This window comes from Phocoena sinus, chromosome 17, assembly GCF_008692025.1.
Source record: "Phocoena sinus isolate mPhoSin1 chromosome 17, mPhoSin1.pri, whole genome shotgun sequence".
NCBI lineage: Eukaryota > Metazoa > Chordata > Mammalia > Artiodactyla > Phocoenidae > Phocoena > Phocoena sinus.
This window is the reverse complement of record NC_045779.1, coordinates 38240074-38254174: the sequence shown is the minus strand read 5'-3', so window position 1 is coordinate 38254174 and position 14101 is coordinate 38240074. Positions and strand designations below refer to the sequence as shown.

The 14101-nt window shown below is 45.4% G+C and overlaps 1 protein-coding gene across 2 annotated transcripts; it reads left to right on the top strand.

The window, feature by feature from the left end:
- Window positions 1-985: 985 nt before the first annotated feature.
- Window positions 986-13479, top strand: GEM (GTP binding protein overexpressed in skeletal muscle). Of its 2 annotated transcripts, none has more exons than XM_032610648.1 (5): window positions 986-1085; window positions 2491-2830; window positions 9046-9122; window positions 9906-10110; window positions 11824-13479. In XM_032610648.1, the coding sequence occupies exons 2-5, from the start codon at window positions 2500-2502 to the stop codon at window positions 12099-12101; spliced, it is 891 nt and encodes a 296-aa protein (XP_032466539.1). In that variant the 5' UTR covers window positions 986-1085; window positions 2491-2499; the 3' UTR covers window positions 12102-13479. The 2 variants fall into 2 exon arrangements, with proteins under 2 accessions (XP_032466539.1, XP_032466538.1); XM_032610647.1 differs by having other exon boundaries at window positions 2491-2893; window positions 11824-13136.
- The last annotated feature ends 622 nt before the right edge of the window (window positions 13480-14101 follow it).

Genomic DNA, 14101 nt, shown 5'->3' with positions numbered 1-14101 from the left:
CTCTATGGAATGGGAGTGGCACTACACCCACCTTGCCAAATTGTAGTAAAGTTCGAGGTACTGCAGAGGCCTAACGGTACCTACTGAGTATAGGGACTCTGAGGTACTCAGTAAATGGTAGTAGAAGTGGCTATTGTATTACTACCCTGTGCCCTTTACTCAGAGGACTCATTCGGGGGACTTGGGCCCCATTTCTGGCTCAGGGCTCCTCCCATGCGTGGAGAACTGGCTCCAAGACCAGGCCCAGCCATGCCAGGGAGGCTGGTACAGAGATGCTGCTGCCGAACGCGACGCTGATTAAATTCCCTGGTTGAGGAGCCTCAGCATCCCGGTCCAGAGCGGGAGCGCCGGCAACGTTTAGCACAATCTGCTTGGATCCTTAATTAGGTTATTTTTCAAGACCTTTTCAAGGTCTTGTCCCCTTTCCTCAACTTCCTCTGGCCCCTTCTCTCTGGGTCCCTGTCAGAGAAGGGAAACAGAGCAGTGTGGGGCTGCCCTCCATCCCTCTTCCAGGGAGAAAGGAAAAGGAGCAGGAGATGCGGCTAACACAAGCCGTGACCGCTGAAGGCGGCTGCGCCCCAAAACACGCGCGCCCGGCGGATCCCTGTTTTGTTTTCTGGCGAAACCGGGTTTCCAATTCAAACCTGCCTCTTCCTCCATCCTTTATCCGGACAGCTCGCAAGTGTTTTCCTGGGAAGCGCGATTATGTGGCACTTAGTGTATTTTCTCACCTTCCTGTGTCCACCTGGTAAAAATAAAATAAAACAAAACAAAACAAAATAAAGGAGCCCGGGACTGAACTGTCGTTATTTTTTGAAAGGGGAGAGTGGGGTCACATGATGGCGAGTAACTGATTCAGTGAAGTGGCCTCAAGTCCGGGTTTGCTGCACAGCCGGCCCCTCCCGGTGGGGGCGCTGACGTCACGGAAAAGCCCCGGCGCGGGTCGGCGGGGCCGGTATAAACCGCGGGGCCGCGGCGGCTGCGGGCGGCGGGCTCCGGCGGAGGCACAGACGGCGGCAACGCGCGAGCACCCTTGCGCTCGGCGGCCCCAGCATCACAGCGCTCACCGACCCTCGGACGCCCAAGTAAGCCAGGCGGCTCGCGGGGGCCCTCCCGACTCTGGAGAGGGGTGGGGGGCTGGTTGGGGAAGGGATGGGCGTTCCCAGCCCGCAGAACTTTCTAAGTTGAGAAAAGAGCCTTCGGAACGTGCTGTCCGCACTGTGGTTTTCCAGGTCGGGGGCAAAGTTTAAGGTGCAAAGGATGCCATCTGTCATCAGTAGGTTCCTTGCTTCAGTTCAGGAAGAGGGCCACCTCCTCCCACAGGCTGTGGTCAGAGGGCAGCCGTCAGGCTCTGGTTGTTTCAATTCAAGTCGGCCAACGGGGGCGCTGCACGTGAGATTAAAAAACCCGGCTGATCATCGCGGTCAGGGTCGTGCTTAGGGTCATCGACTGGTTGGGGTGTGGAGGGTGGCGGTGAGCGTGGGAAGGGGAGTGTCTGCGCATTTCTCTCTCTCCCGAGTGGATCTTGCTGATTCAAATAAGAATGCTTCTACTTTATCTCAAGGAGCCTGGGAGTACAGACCTCCGTGCAAGGGGGACCTCCGTGCAGCTTTCCCTTGGGAAAGGGAAAGTTGTAGCGAAGTTGTTGAATGTCTTTGGGGAGAGTCTTTGACCTGATTTGCTTCAGAAAGGTGGAAATCTGAGTTGAATTAAAGAACTCTTGAAGCGGACATGGTTTAATAAGAGTGAAGCATTTTCTCTGCGAATTTGACAGGTCTGAACCTGAGCGGGTCGTTTCCCTGCCAGAAAGACAAGGCATGGGGCTGGGATGTTTTAAATGTGATATCCGTGGACAGGAGGGCAGAGCTGAGGCATAAACCTCAAACAAATTCTTTACCCCCCCGCCCCCCCAAATAATAGCTAATTCAGGCAGCTGGGGAGCATCCGGGCAACTTTACTAAACATGGAAGTTCCAATAATCGCTTGTCCAGTCCAGCCAGGGGGAGTGATGTCATTGTCACGTGTTTCCCACTGAGGCCCAGCTGGATGCTGGTGCAATTAAGAGCCATGTTTAGACAAGAGCAGCTAATCTGGCCAGCTGGTCCCCAGCTGCATTAACTTGTTGCTTTTCAAGCCATCTCTGGAGGCTGTTGGTTCCTTCTGGCTGCCTCTGTGCCAGCTCTGAGTGGGGAATCCCCAGGCTTTCTTGAAGATGGAGGAAGCCCCAGGGCAGTGGGGGATGTTAATGGCATTTTTTCCTCTTTGCAAGTGACAATCTGCCTGAGGAGCTGGTAACAGAGTGTGTGTGTGTGTGTGTGTGTGTGTGTGTGTTCGGTTGAAAGCCTGTTGACGGCTTCATTGGTGTTCCTTGTGTTAGGGTTACTTGGGTCTCACCTCATTTAATAAAACATCACTGATGACTGTGTTTAAGCCCCCTGAGCTCTCACTCACGCTTCCTAATGCTAACATCTTGGCTGCTTTGCTCTCTAGGACCCAACGATGACTCTGAATAATGTCACCATGCGCCAGGGCACTGTGGGCATGCAGCCGCAGCAGCAGCGCTGGAGCATCCCAGCCGATGGCAGGCATCTGATGGTCCAGAAAGAGCCCCACCAGTACAGCCAGCACAACCGTCACTCTGCTACCCCCGAGGACCACTGCCGCCGGAGCTGGTCCTCCGACTCCACGGACTCAGTCATCTCCTCCGAGTCGGGGAACACCTACTACCGGGTGGTTCTCATAGGGGAGCAGGGGGTGGGCAAGTCCACTCTGGCCAGCATCTTTGCAGGCGTGCATGACAGCATGGACAGTGACTGCGAAATGCTGGGAGGTAGGTGGACCAGCCCCAGCGGGCTTCTGTGGTCAGCAGTGGTCCAGGAGAAAGAGCGAGTAGGTGGGTCATTTATCTGCAGAGTTGGCAACTGCGATTATGCATTCTTGGCTTGGCTTCGGCTCAGGAGCTGAGTCCCCACAGAAGCACTGGCATAAGCCCCTGGGACAAAAAAATGAAAATGCTCGTAGATAGAACCTGGGCCAGAAAGGGAATTTCTTAGATTCCAGCTCTAAAGGGACTGGGGAGACAGATTATAGAGGGCAGAGCCAGAGGGTCAGGATCCCGACTCTGGCTTTTGCCATTTCTGACCTGGACCTTTCAAGAACTGAGTGTAGACACAGCCTTTTTCCATGGTGACACCTAAAACCAAACCGATTTGAAAAACTGTGAGGATGAATTCACTAGTTTGTGTATTGCAATATTAGAGGCTTTTGAGGGTATAAAATCATTTAAAATCTGTATTTTAAATAGCACATTTAAAAAAAATAGTGAAATACAGCAATGATGATACATATATTTGTATAGAGTCTTACAGTTTTTCAAGACAGCTTTCCCTGTACAATCTCATTTAAAATATTTATTATTTAAGCCTTGATTTCCAAAACGAATTTGAGGTGACACAGTCTCAAAAATTCACATCTTCCTCAAATACGTGTAAAGCATAGCACTACATTCTGGGAAGTAAGATGAGGATCCCAATAGTCGATGGTTTTCATACAATGTCTTTCAGCCACGGCTCCCATCTTAGACAATGCCAGGGTCACTGTGTGTCCCTGTTTGCAGCTGCAGAAATGAAGGAGAGCCTTCCAGTTCTTGTCCCAGTGGCATGGTCTGTCTCTACGCTCAGTTGCAACTCACAGCTGAATCACAGACTTCCGGAGTAGGAAGATGTCTTAGTGATGACTCGGTTCTGCCCTCTACTTCATGCATAGAAATCCTACTCCTTCCTCACTACTGTCAGCCCATTTCTACTAAACGTTTGTTCTTCCATTGTCCGGGAGTTCACTGCTTCATGAGGCAGGTCTGAACTGGCTTTAAATGATGACTCACTGATGGAACATTGATTTCTCTCCTCACTCCTGAAATCTCAGGGATGATAGCTAAACCGTATTTCAAGGGAGAAAGAGGGTCAGTATCTCTTTTGATGTAAAAGCCTGTGGGTGAGTGTCACTACAGGAGAAAGGGAGGAGGAACTACCATCTAGAATGCACATTTGCAGTGAGACATGCACTTTTTGGGGAGCCTTATATTTGCTACTGTTTATTTTGGTCCTGACATTATTCCTGTACTCATATGGGTAAACTGAGTCTTAGGGACTTTCCTAGAATCACCCACCGGGACAGCTGGAATTAGAACTCAGGATTTTATAATGTTAGTTTTGTGGTGTTCTCCTTCTGTTATTGATAGGGAACTTGCTATGTGCCAGGCACTGTGCTAAGTACTTCCCACAAGTATTTTGATAATACTTACGAAAATTGAACCAATTTGGTATTAATATCCCTATTTTACAGGTGAAGAAATGGAAGCTTATGAAGTCAAGTGACTTTCCCAGGTTGAAAAAGCTAGTCCATGGTCTGGACAGGATTCAAAACTAGTTGTGGTTGAACCTAAATCCTGTGTTCTTTCGCTGTACTCGGCAGCCCCTGGATTTAGCATCCAAATGTTGTTACATACTGTAGCACGTTGGGTTGGGTACCGACCACATGCCTGGCTCCACGCTAGGCTCTGGGGTACCCAGTGATGAACGAGGTGTACACCATACATACCCTCTTAGGAAGGAGCTGTCAGTGGCTATAATTCAGAGCGGGATAAAATTATATGAATACCTTAAGAAGTAACAATAAAGTGCTTTGTAGACTGATATAAAGGAGAGACCAACCAAGAGTTTTTGTTTGTTTCTTTAGGAGGGAGGAATTGAAACAGTTAGTGGATAACAGACTTTCAAAAATGTTTGTCTGTTAGAGTGCAGTGGTGGTATCTATCCAGAGGGCGGTATCCCCATAGGCATAGAGTATTAAGAAGATTGACCCATCCCTGAAACTTGAGAAGGCAGGCTTCGGTATCTGGGAAGCTTCTTTGTTTAATAGGGAGAGGGGGCAGTTGGTAGAGAGAATCCTTTCCTTATCTCCTCAAAGAGGGAAACTTGGGCAACAAGAAGCTTCTCAGCTGACTCATCCTACCTAGTGTGTCCTATTTGAGTAACTAAATTTATACTGTCTAGGGTTACAGCCCTTACGTATAGGTGGCTATTGGATCACTAGTTGGCTTTTATGTTTCCCAAGGAGAGGGTTTTCCACGGCATTTCACTGCATTGTTCTTTTTTCAGCATTAACCATAAGAAAAAAACTACACAATACTCTCATCACCATTTCTCCAAATAAAGATGGATGTTGTTAAGATTATATTGCAATAATCTTATGACTCTCTGTGCACGCTTAATGCCGTTCATTCATCCATCCATCCGTCCATTCATCCCTCAACAGTTACTGAACCTATACCGTGGAGCTTGATGCAACACTCTGAGGACATACAAAGAGTCACGGGGCTTCTTCCTTAAAGATGCTTGCAGTATATTCAGTAGAGATCAGCTATAAATCGATAGGATGTGATAAGTGTCTTCAAAGAGGCACAAGCGCAGTGCTGTGGGAATTCAGAGGAGAAAATAAATATTACTTCTGGCTGTGAAAATCAGAAAAGGGTTCATGGAAGTGGTGGTCTCTGAGCTGGACCCTAAGGACCACTAGGTTTTGGAAGCCCTGAGGTAGGTGGAAGGCATTGCACGTGTGCACAGGGAGTACAGGAGAGAGCACCGGACTCGCAGCCAGTTTCGACACTGACTTAGCTAGGTGCCCTGGAGACAACAAACTTACCCTCATTAAGCTTCCTTATTAGTAAAATAGAGACGATAACTACTTAAATTGTATTAAGAGGATGACAGGTGCCTGGCACATAGTAAGTACCGAGTGAACGAACATTAGTTAGAGCTGATTCTGAATCTGTTTGTTTCCTTTCCTTGGGCTTATCTTCCACAACTGGACCTTTCATTGCTTGAAGTCCTCATCCACTTTGGTCCCCCTTGGCTGGGGCCCCGTGATGTGTGCAGAGGAGACATGAGCCACTAGAGGATAGGCCAGTATTCCTAAGCAGGAGTTCCTTTAGGGTTCCTTGGGATCCTCTGTGCTCTGAAAGCTGAAAGCAGTTGAGAGTTTTGAGGGGAGAGGGGTGCTGGAGCCTCAGAACTTTCGCGGGGCTGCCTCAGCCGGTTCCAGCGGGTAAGAGAACTCTTGGGCAGGTTCACACACAGCGCTTGAGCCGGTCTCGAGCGGGATGGTCCTCCAAGCACAGTGGGGGTCAGATGCAGACAGACAAATCGAGGTGTGCTAGTCCGGGGAAGATGGCTGCAGACAACAAACTCCATCCCACACCGCAGGATGGTCTCTCTTGCTACGCAGGGTGTGAGTACCACCCCTGTCTTTCATGGAGAGGACCGGAAAAATGAGGACTCCCCAGACTAGGTTACTGAAAAGCCTTATAAGCCAATAGGCCTTAACCCTGTCTCCATACACCTTAACTCAGAGCAAGTTTCAAAGGACTCTTCCAGAATTTTATATTCTTTTATTTCCCCTCTTCTCACCCAGTTAACCCTTGAAAAGGCTGAAAGGTGGGGACTAAGAGAGGAAGAGAAAATAGAGCTTTGGTTGCAAGCAGGTCCTCTCCTGGTCGCAGAAGGCTCTCAAGCAGGATGCTTTGAGTGAGAAATCCTTGGGGCATGTGGCCAGAGGTGATACATAAGCCCAGGTGCAGGGCATATGCACAAAGCAGGGCGGGGGTGTATTGCTTTAGGCTTTTGGGTTTCCGGCACAATGACTTTCAGGCAGAGGTAAGTCCAGTCAGAATGATCCTGTCAGGAACTTTCCAGAACAGAAAAGCAGTTTGGCCTTATTTTTGCAGCTGGAATCTTTAGTCCACTTTTCCTCTAGACTTCTTCTGGTACCTCGTAAGCCAAGAGAAAGTTTGAGTTTGCTTTTCCCCTTAGCTATTGGAATACAGTATGTTTCTGTCTGAACTACTAAGGATTGAAGTGAATCTCTTGTGCCTACTGTTGCGCGGTGAGCAATGAGCTGAGGGCAGAGAAAGTGCTTTTTTGAGTTTTCCGAGTGCAGGGAGGTCTTTCAGAGAAAAGAGAAAAACTCTGAGGTGGTAAGGGGCAGTCAGCTCCCCCGCCCCCTACCCCCATCTGTGCTGCTCAAACTTTGATGATTTGCACTTGATTGTATAAAGTTGCCTGTTGAGGTCATGAGGCCCTACTCTCCAGCAAGCCAAATTAGGCATTCCACTGCGATCCCATTCATGATACATATTGTGGATGGCAGACATGATGGGAATAATAGATTTAAAATCCCCCAGTGGGAAACTGTTAACATCATTTAGAAGAATGACACCTAAAGAGATGGGAAAACTGACAGAAAGAGCCATTCCTGGCTAATTTTATTCTCATTTGTCCATATTTTCTTTTCTTTCCCTCTCCTGATTCTGATTCTTAGAGGAAGAAACATTGAACCAGGAGCATTGCTTTTTATAAAATCCTCACTATTATGAAACAGGAATTGCCCTGGTTCCTACAATGCAGGGCTCTTAAGCTAGGATTTACCTGTAGTAGGGAATGGCAAGTATGGCAGGAGCCAACTTCCTCCATCTGAAGAAGTGATGATGACAGCTAACACTTACTGCATTCCTACTTTGTGCCCAGGCTTAATATATGTAACTGTCACAGCCCTGAGGTGTGGATACTGTTATCAATCCCATTTCACATATGAAGAAACTGAGGCTCAGAGAACTTAAGTAAGAAGTCCTGAGCCAAACCATTCATAAGAGATGGCACCCAGATTTGAATTCAGGTTCGCTTGTGCTCACAAGCCACAATGCTACCTTTATCATTTATTCATTCATTTGATAAGTATTTACTGAGCACCTACAATCTACCAGGCGCTGTCCTGGGTGCTGGGGGAAATAGCAGTAAGCAGCATAGATGCAATTCTCTGCCTTAACATTCTGGAAGGCAAGAGGGACAGAAAATAATAAGTAAGTTAAATGGATTCATGTTAGATGGCAGTCAGCACAATGAAGAAAAATGAAACAAGGAAGGGAGTAAGGATTATTGGTAGCAGAGAGGCGATGGAATTCTAAATAGATGGTCAGGGAACACATCCCTCAGAAAGAGATAAGGGAACAAGCCTTTCGATATTGGAGAGAACAGATTCCAGGCAAAAGGAACAGCAAGAAAAATGGCAAAAAATCATTATGAAGATCATAATTCTCAAATGATACAATTCAAAACAGGAAACCTCATTGTGAAAATAGAGTGGGTATGGGTTCAATTGTGTGGGATTGATGGGAATCTCTCTTGCAAAAATCCCAGTTAACTCAGTTAATCCCCCCTCTCCCCACTCCCACTGATTTTTCTGGGATGGAGCTGCTCTGGCCCTTTGTACCACATTCACCCTTTGCTTGCGTTCCATCTGGGCTCAAGTGCAGGGGGAAGGTTTCCATTACTAAGTAGAGCTGGAGACTGCACTTCTGTTCTACTTAAGATGGAAAAACAAGGCTGTTTATTCCTAGGGAACTGTATTTTTTTTTAACGAAGAAAACTTCGCCAAAGCAGGGCTAGTTTCAAGGTTTTTTTCTTGCACATCTCAAAAGAGGAGAAATGTCTCTGAGCTGAAAGCTCCTGAGATGGCCAGTGAGTGTTCAGTAATCACCCCACTGAAAGGTGCAGAGGGTTTCCATGGGAGGCTTATGAGCTGGGTTTACGGTTCTGCCGGGCAGTTAGTGTTTCTCACGGCACCGTCCATGGACTCTGAGTCAAAAGCAGTAAAGTGAGTTTATTCTCCTGAATGGTTTTACTACATAAAAGGTATAGAAATGATGAAAACAAACGCCTTTCATTTCAAGCATTTGGGGATACACGTTCAGAAGATGTAGGTGTTCTCCTTATTGCTAAGCAGAATACTGGAGGAATATACGTAGAATGTTGTTGAAGGTGATTAAAAAAATAATTTGCCTGTGTGAATATTTACACAGTTTACTCTGTATATTTACATAATTAATTGCATATTTAGTACGTTTATTTTCGGGCATAATTTTCTACACCCTTTTACAGAAAAGTGTTGCCTATTTGCCTGCCTCCAGGATCACTGTTCTTTCTTTTCCAGAAGATACATATGAGCGAACACTGATTGTTGATGGGGAAAGTGCAACCATTATACTCCTGGACATGTGGGAAAATAAGGTATGCAGAGCCTGTAGCTCTCTGTAAATTCCTTTCAGGGCCTGCCTTCCAACAGGCTGTTTGGGGCAAGGGTGACATTGCCCTTTTTGATGTTGCAGATGAGGTGGACTCATTTTCTTGATTAAAAGCATTTACTTCTGAAGAATGAAACTGTTCTAAGGAACAAGTCATTCATAAATGAGCTCTGAATAACAAGCAAGTTGCAGTGATTTGCCTTTAGTTCTATTCAAGAATACAAAAAAGTGTATTTGTTTTAGGGAAAGTGCCAGTAAGTATGGATGATAATTTTAAACTACATAAAAACATATTATATGAAGCTGACACTCTCACTACTAGTTTTCAACATTTGTTTTTTAAAGGTTTGGGGTTTCTGAGCCCATTTGCTAGACCTTCTGTTTATTAAGGACCCTTCTATGCTAACAAAAGGATTCTTAATTTTGTCACTTAGGGGCAAAGGAGTTTTATGGAAGCCAGGAAAGACTCGTTTTTGGTAGTTTAAATAAAATTTGAAATATTGTTTGGCAGACTCTTTGTATAATTTATCAACTCAAGCTGTAGGAGGAATCATAAAACTTTTTGGCATCAGTGCTGTCTGAGCTAGGAGTCTTTACAGCCACAGACATCTTGTAGGCATGGAAGACTGATGCCTTTTGGAGAGTTGGAATAAGTTTTCTTCCTTTCTCATATCAGCAAGGGTACTTTAGGATAAACACATTGTCTCTTTCAAACTAACACCTCATTTACCAGGCAAGTCTGAGCTCATGGGAGATCTCATTTTATCAGGGGGAGAATGAGTGGCTCCAAGACCACTGCATGCAAGTCGGGGATGCCTACCTGATTGTCTACTCCATCACGGACCGAGCCAGCTTTGAGAAGGCATCTGAGCTTCGAATCCAGCTCCGCAGGGCCCGGCAGACAGAGGACATTCCTATAATTCTGGTTGGCAATAAAAGTGACCTGGTGCGCTGCCGGGAAGTGTCCGTATCAGGTGAGAGGAGTGGTGCCAATACCATAGAAACTGTCTCTGGGTCACCTGCATTTTCCTTCCAACAGTTGTTCCTTCCTTCCTCTTTCATGAAGCTGGAACCAGAGACTTATTAAAATGCCACATGGAGTTTTATGTATACTCTCTAAGGTGTCCCTGTTCCCAGCAGATCATGTGTTCTACCAGTAGGATTCCAATCTCCCTATCCCCAAGGCTTTCCCTGGAATTCCTTTAGGGAAGAGGTCATGCTCAGGGGTTTACTGGCAGTCCCCAGCCTTTGCTCCTTGTCCTTTCTATTCTCCAGGGAGATCTCAAGAGTCCTGGGAAGTGAAAGTAGCATCTTCAAGCAAGAAGGACGGGAACTTTGATTCAGGGGCACTGTGAGAGTCTCACTGAGATTAAGAATTCCACTCTGGTTGCCTCTGGTTCCTGTAGACCCGAGAAACACCCTCCCAGCCCTTACCCTTTGCTTCCTAAGTTTCAGTTAAGGCATCAGTCTGATGGTGTCACGTATCCTTTGTCGTACTTGGTTCAGGGATAATTCCTGTTTGTTGAGTTGGCACCCAAGTGCCTTTGGGGGCCCTTAAAATTGTATTGGCCTAATACAGATTTGGTACGATGGTAAAAAAAATAAAATACTGCATTGCCAGGCTCCACCCAGGAGAAAAGAACCCTGTTGAATACTTAATAGACCCAACCAGCTTGGGAATGTCTTACTCTTAGGAAATGACCGTCTACAGTAGTCATTTTTTTCTAAACCAAAACTTGGACACCTGGTCATTGAACACAATAGAACATTCGAAAATGGGACTTTCAGAAAAGCTTGTTTGGATAGATTGCCGTAATTGTATTGTACTGTGTGAAATTCTCCAATTTTTTTTCAAAATATCTCATCAAAGCTTAAAAAAATTTTTTTCAGAGAGGAAAGTCAAATAGTCAGATTCTTGTTTTCAATTCAGGAAACTGACTCAGGAGAAAGAGTAAAGAACATGAACTTGAGAGTGAAGCAGGCCTGGATTCACACCTGTCACTTACAGGCTATGTGAACTGCCTCAAGTTTTTTATTTTATTTTATTTTTTTTGCGGTACGCGGGCCTCTCACTGTTGTGGCCTCTCCCGTTGCGGAGCACAGGCTCCGGACGCGCAGGCTCAGCGGCCATGGCCCACGGGCCCAGCCGCTCCGCGGCATGTGGGATCTTCCCGGACTGGGGCACGAACCCGCGTCCCCTGCATCGGCAGGCAGACTCTCAACCACTGTGCCACCAGGGAAGCCCTGCCTCAAGTTTTTAAAGGACCACCTTTCTCCCCTCCAGTCTCATCACCTATCTGAAAGGGATAATGTATTCTTAAAGATTGTTGTAAACATTAAAAAAATGTTTATAAAATATTCAACCCAATTCCTTATGGGAATAAATTTAGGCTATGGCTTTGACTAATTAATATTCTGATATTTGATGAAATTGGAGTTTCACACAGTGAATTTGGTGGGCCAGATCTAAAGCTCATCTCTCCTGTTTCCAGGAACCTTCGTGTCCTTCTATTTAAGCCCTGAGAGGACATGTGTCCCAGTGGCCTCTTGTATCCATCGCATATATGACTGACTTAGAGTTCCCCAGAGGACCATTTAAAATTAGGACTCATCCAGCTTGGCTTTCTGGGTGTAGGGTCATATTTTGCAGCCCCCCTGACTTTCTTCTTCCCTCGTTTCCCCACCAGAAGGGAGAGCGTGTGCCGTGGTGTTCGACTGCAAGTTCATCGAGACCTCTGCAGCTGTCCAGCATAACGTCAAGGAGCTGTTTGAAGGCATTGTGAGGCAGGTCCGCCTCCGGCGGGACAGCAAGGAGAAAAATGAGCGGCGGCTGGCCTACCAGAAGAGGAGGGAGAGCATCCCCAGGAAAGCCAGGCGCTTCTGGGGCAAGATTGTGGCCAAAAACAACAAGAACATGGCCTTCAAGCTCAAGTCCAAATCCTGCCATGACCTCTCTGTGCTCTAGGCATCCGGAGTCATCCAATGTCCCCCAGTGGACATCACTGAAGGCCATTGGGACCCATAATCTATATTAGATTGGATTCTTAAGTATTGTTAGATGTGGCTTGCCCCGTTGTTAGCTGGGAACTAACGTGCTAGGCGGATGGGCAGCAAAATGCATGAGAAATGAAAGAGCTTTGTGAAGACTCAGTATTTATTTACAGGAAAAGCCTGACCTTTGCTGCTTGAACACCCAAGACTCATTAGGGGACATGGTTGGTGTTCACATGTGTTTCCTCTCTCCTTTGGCTAGTAGAGAATTGAAGCCTACAAAATAATGCCTAGACAAGAATTTTTCATTATTAAAATTTTGCCTGGTGTTCTGTTATGTGAATTTGAGGCCGATCAGTGGGTCATAAACAAATACAGGAAAGCCATCAAAGGAATTTTTCAAAGGAGGGAGAACTTCTTTCTCTGTACCTTATATTTGTGGAGCTAAGACTGCAGAACTGGGTTCATCACGGTCATCACTGTTATTGCTCCATGAAGCTGTGAAAAGAAACGATGGACTTGCTGGAAACTAAAGCTTAGTAAACAATTTTTGTTCAGTGCCCACAGTCAGGGGTCCAGAAGTGTATAGAATTGGGAACTGCTACATGTACCGCTAATGGGTTCAAAAATTATATCTTTACTACTGTTGTCTTATAATTTTTTATTTAAAGGAAAATTATTTTAATCAAATTCTATTTAGTCAAACCACATTTTATGTTGCATTATTTTTTAAATCATAGGGCCATCATAAAAAGATATTTTTAAAATCTAAATTATTGAGAACCTGGAGTGCAAAATACCAAATTTTTAAATATAATCGAAGGTCTGAAGTTTTATAAAACACAAAACATAAATACTTCCAGCATTTTGGGTTGACCCTTTTATGCCACAGCTCTGCTCTATTTATTATTATTTTGCAAAATAACAACCATTTTAACATTTGATAAAGCATATTTATGAACATGTTTCTTAATAAGAAAAATGCCCATTTTTATTACCATTTTCTATCTTTTTCAGAATATTCAAGTTTTTACCTATATGTCTTATAATAAAATAAATAAAATCTTTGAAAAAAAAGGCATTCCGAAATGTTTTTCCTCCCGACTCAAGATGATTATGATCATTTTGATGTAGCTTCTAGAGCAAGCACATTATAAAGAAACATACCTATTATTTTATTTCTTCTCTTCATTGGCAAGAGCCCAGTCATCATCTGTTTTAAAGAGTATCCCTGACATCTCTCCTTTGACATGTGATTCACAATAATGCAAAGTGATTTTTGGCTGATACAGTTAGCAAGTATTTGAGGTCATGTAAATGCCAAGTTATAGGAAAAGCAAGATTGACCTTTACTTTGGTCTGGCAAAATTCCTGACTCAACAGATGGGCTTTGCTTTGCTCCCCGAAGGCTCATGGTCCTAAGCTTGAGTAAAGCACTAGAGGAAATTATAAAGGATTAGGGGGGAGAAAAAGGAAACTGGTGATTTTCAGCCTGCAAGGCTTTTAACCAAGGTCTCCTCCCTGACATTTTTACAGCTGGACATTAACACGTGGCTGCTTTCCAGTGGTGCTGTGTAGCCCTTCTGCTTCAAGGGTGGGACTTCCTGCTGTTCCCCATTCACACCTCCGGCACCCCCAGCACGCTCTTGCTCTCTCAACTCCCTATCTTTCTGAGTTTGTAATCAGACACACACTAGTAGTGACAATCAAGGGATCTTGCATATTGCCCAAAGCGACACAGTTTTATAAGGTGTCTCTCTCTATTTTGTTGGCCCTTTCTCCTCCTTTTTCCAAGTTGGGAGCAAAGGTTCCCATCTCCGCACTTTGCATCTTTGAATTGGTCGAGGAAACAGTACAGAGGGAGGTGATAAGAGTAAAGATGCAGGTTTTACGGGCCTGGGATGAATCCTGGCTGTGCCATTTAACATGTGTGTCTTTGGAGTAGTTAAAGTTTGAAGCTTCTTGACTATTAGT

What these genes read in the sequence shown, in the direction of transcription:
- GEM (XM_032610647.1), top strand. Translation starts at nt 2,500, where the DNA reads ATGACTCTGAATAATGTCACCATGCGCCAGGGCACTGTGGGCATGCAG. An exon ending in TGGACATGTGGGAAAATAAG is followed by an intron (nt 9,123 to 9,905) that starts GTATGCAGAGCC and finishes TCATTTTATCAG; the next exon opens with GGGGAGAATGAGTGGCTCCA. An exon ending in CCGGGAAGTGTCCGTATCAG is followed by an intron (nt 10,111 to 11,823) that starts GTGAGAGGAGTG and finishes TTTCCCCACCAG; the next exon opens with AAGGGAGAGCGTGTGCCGTG.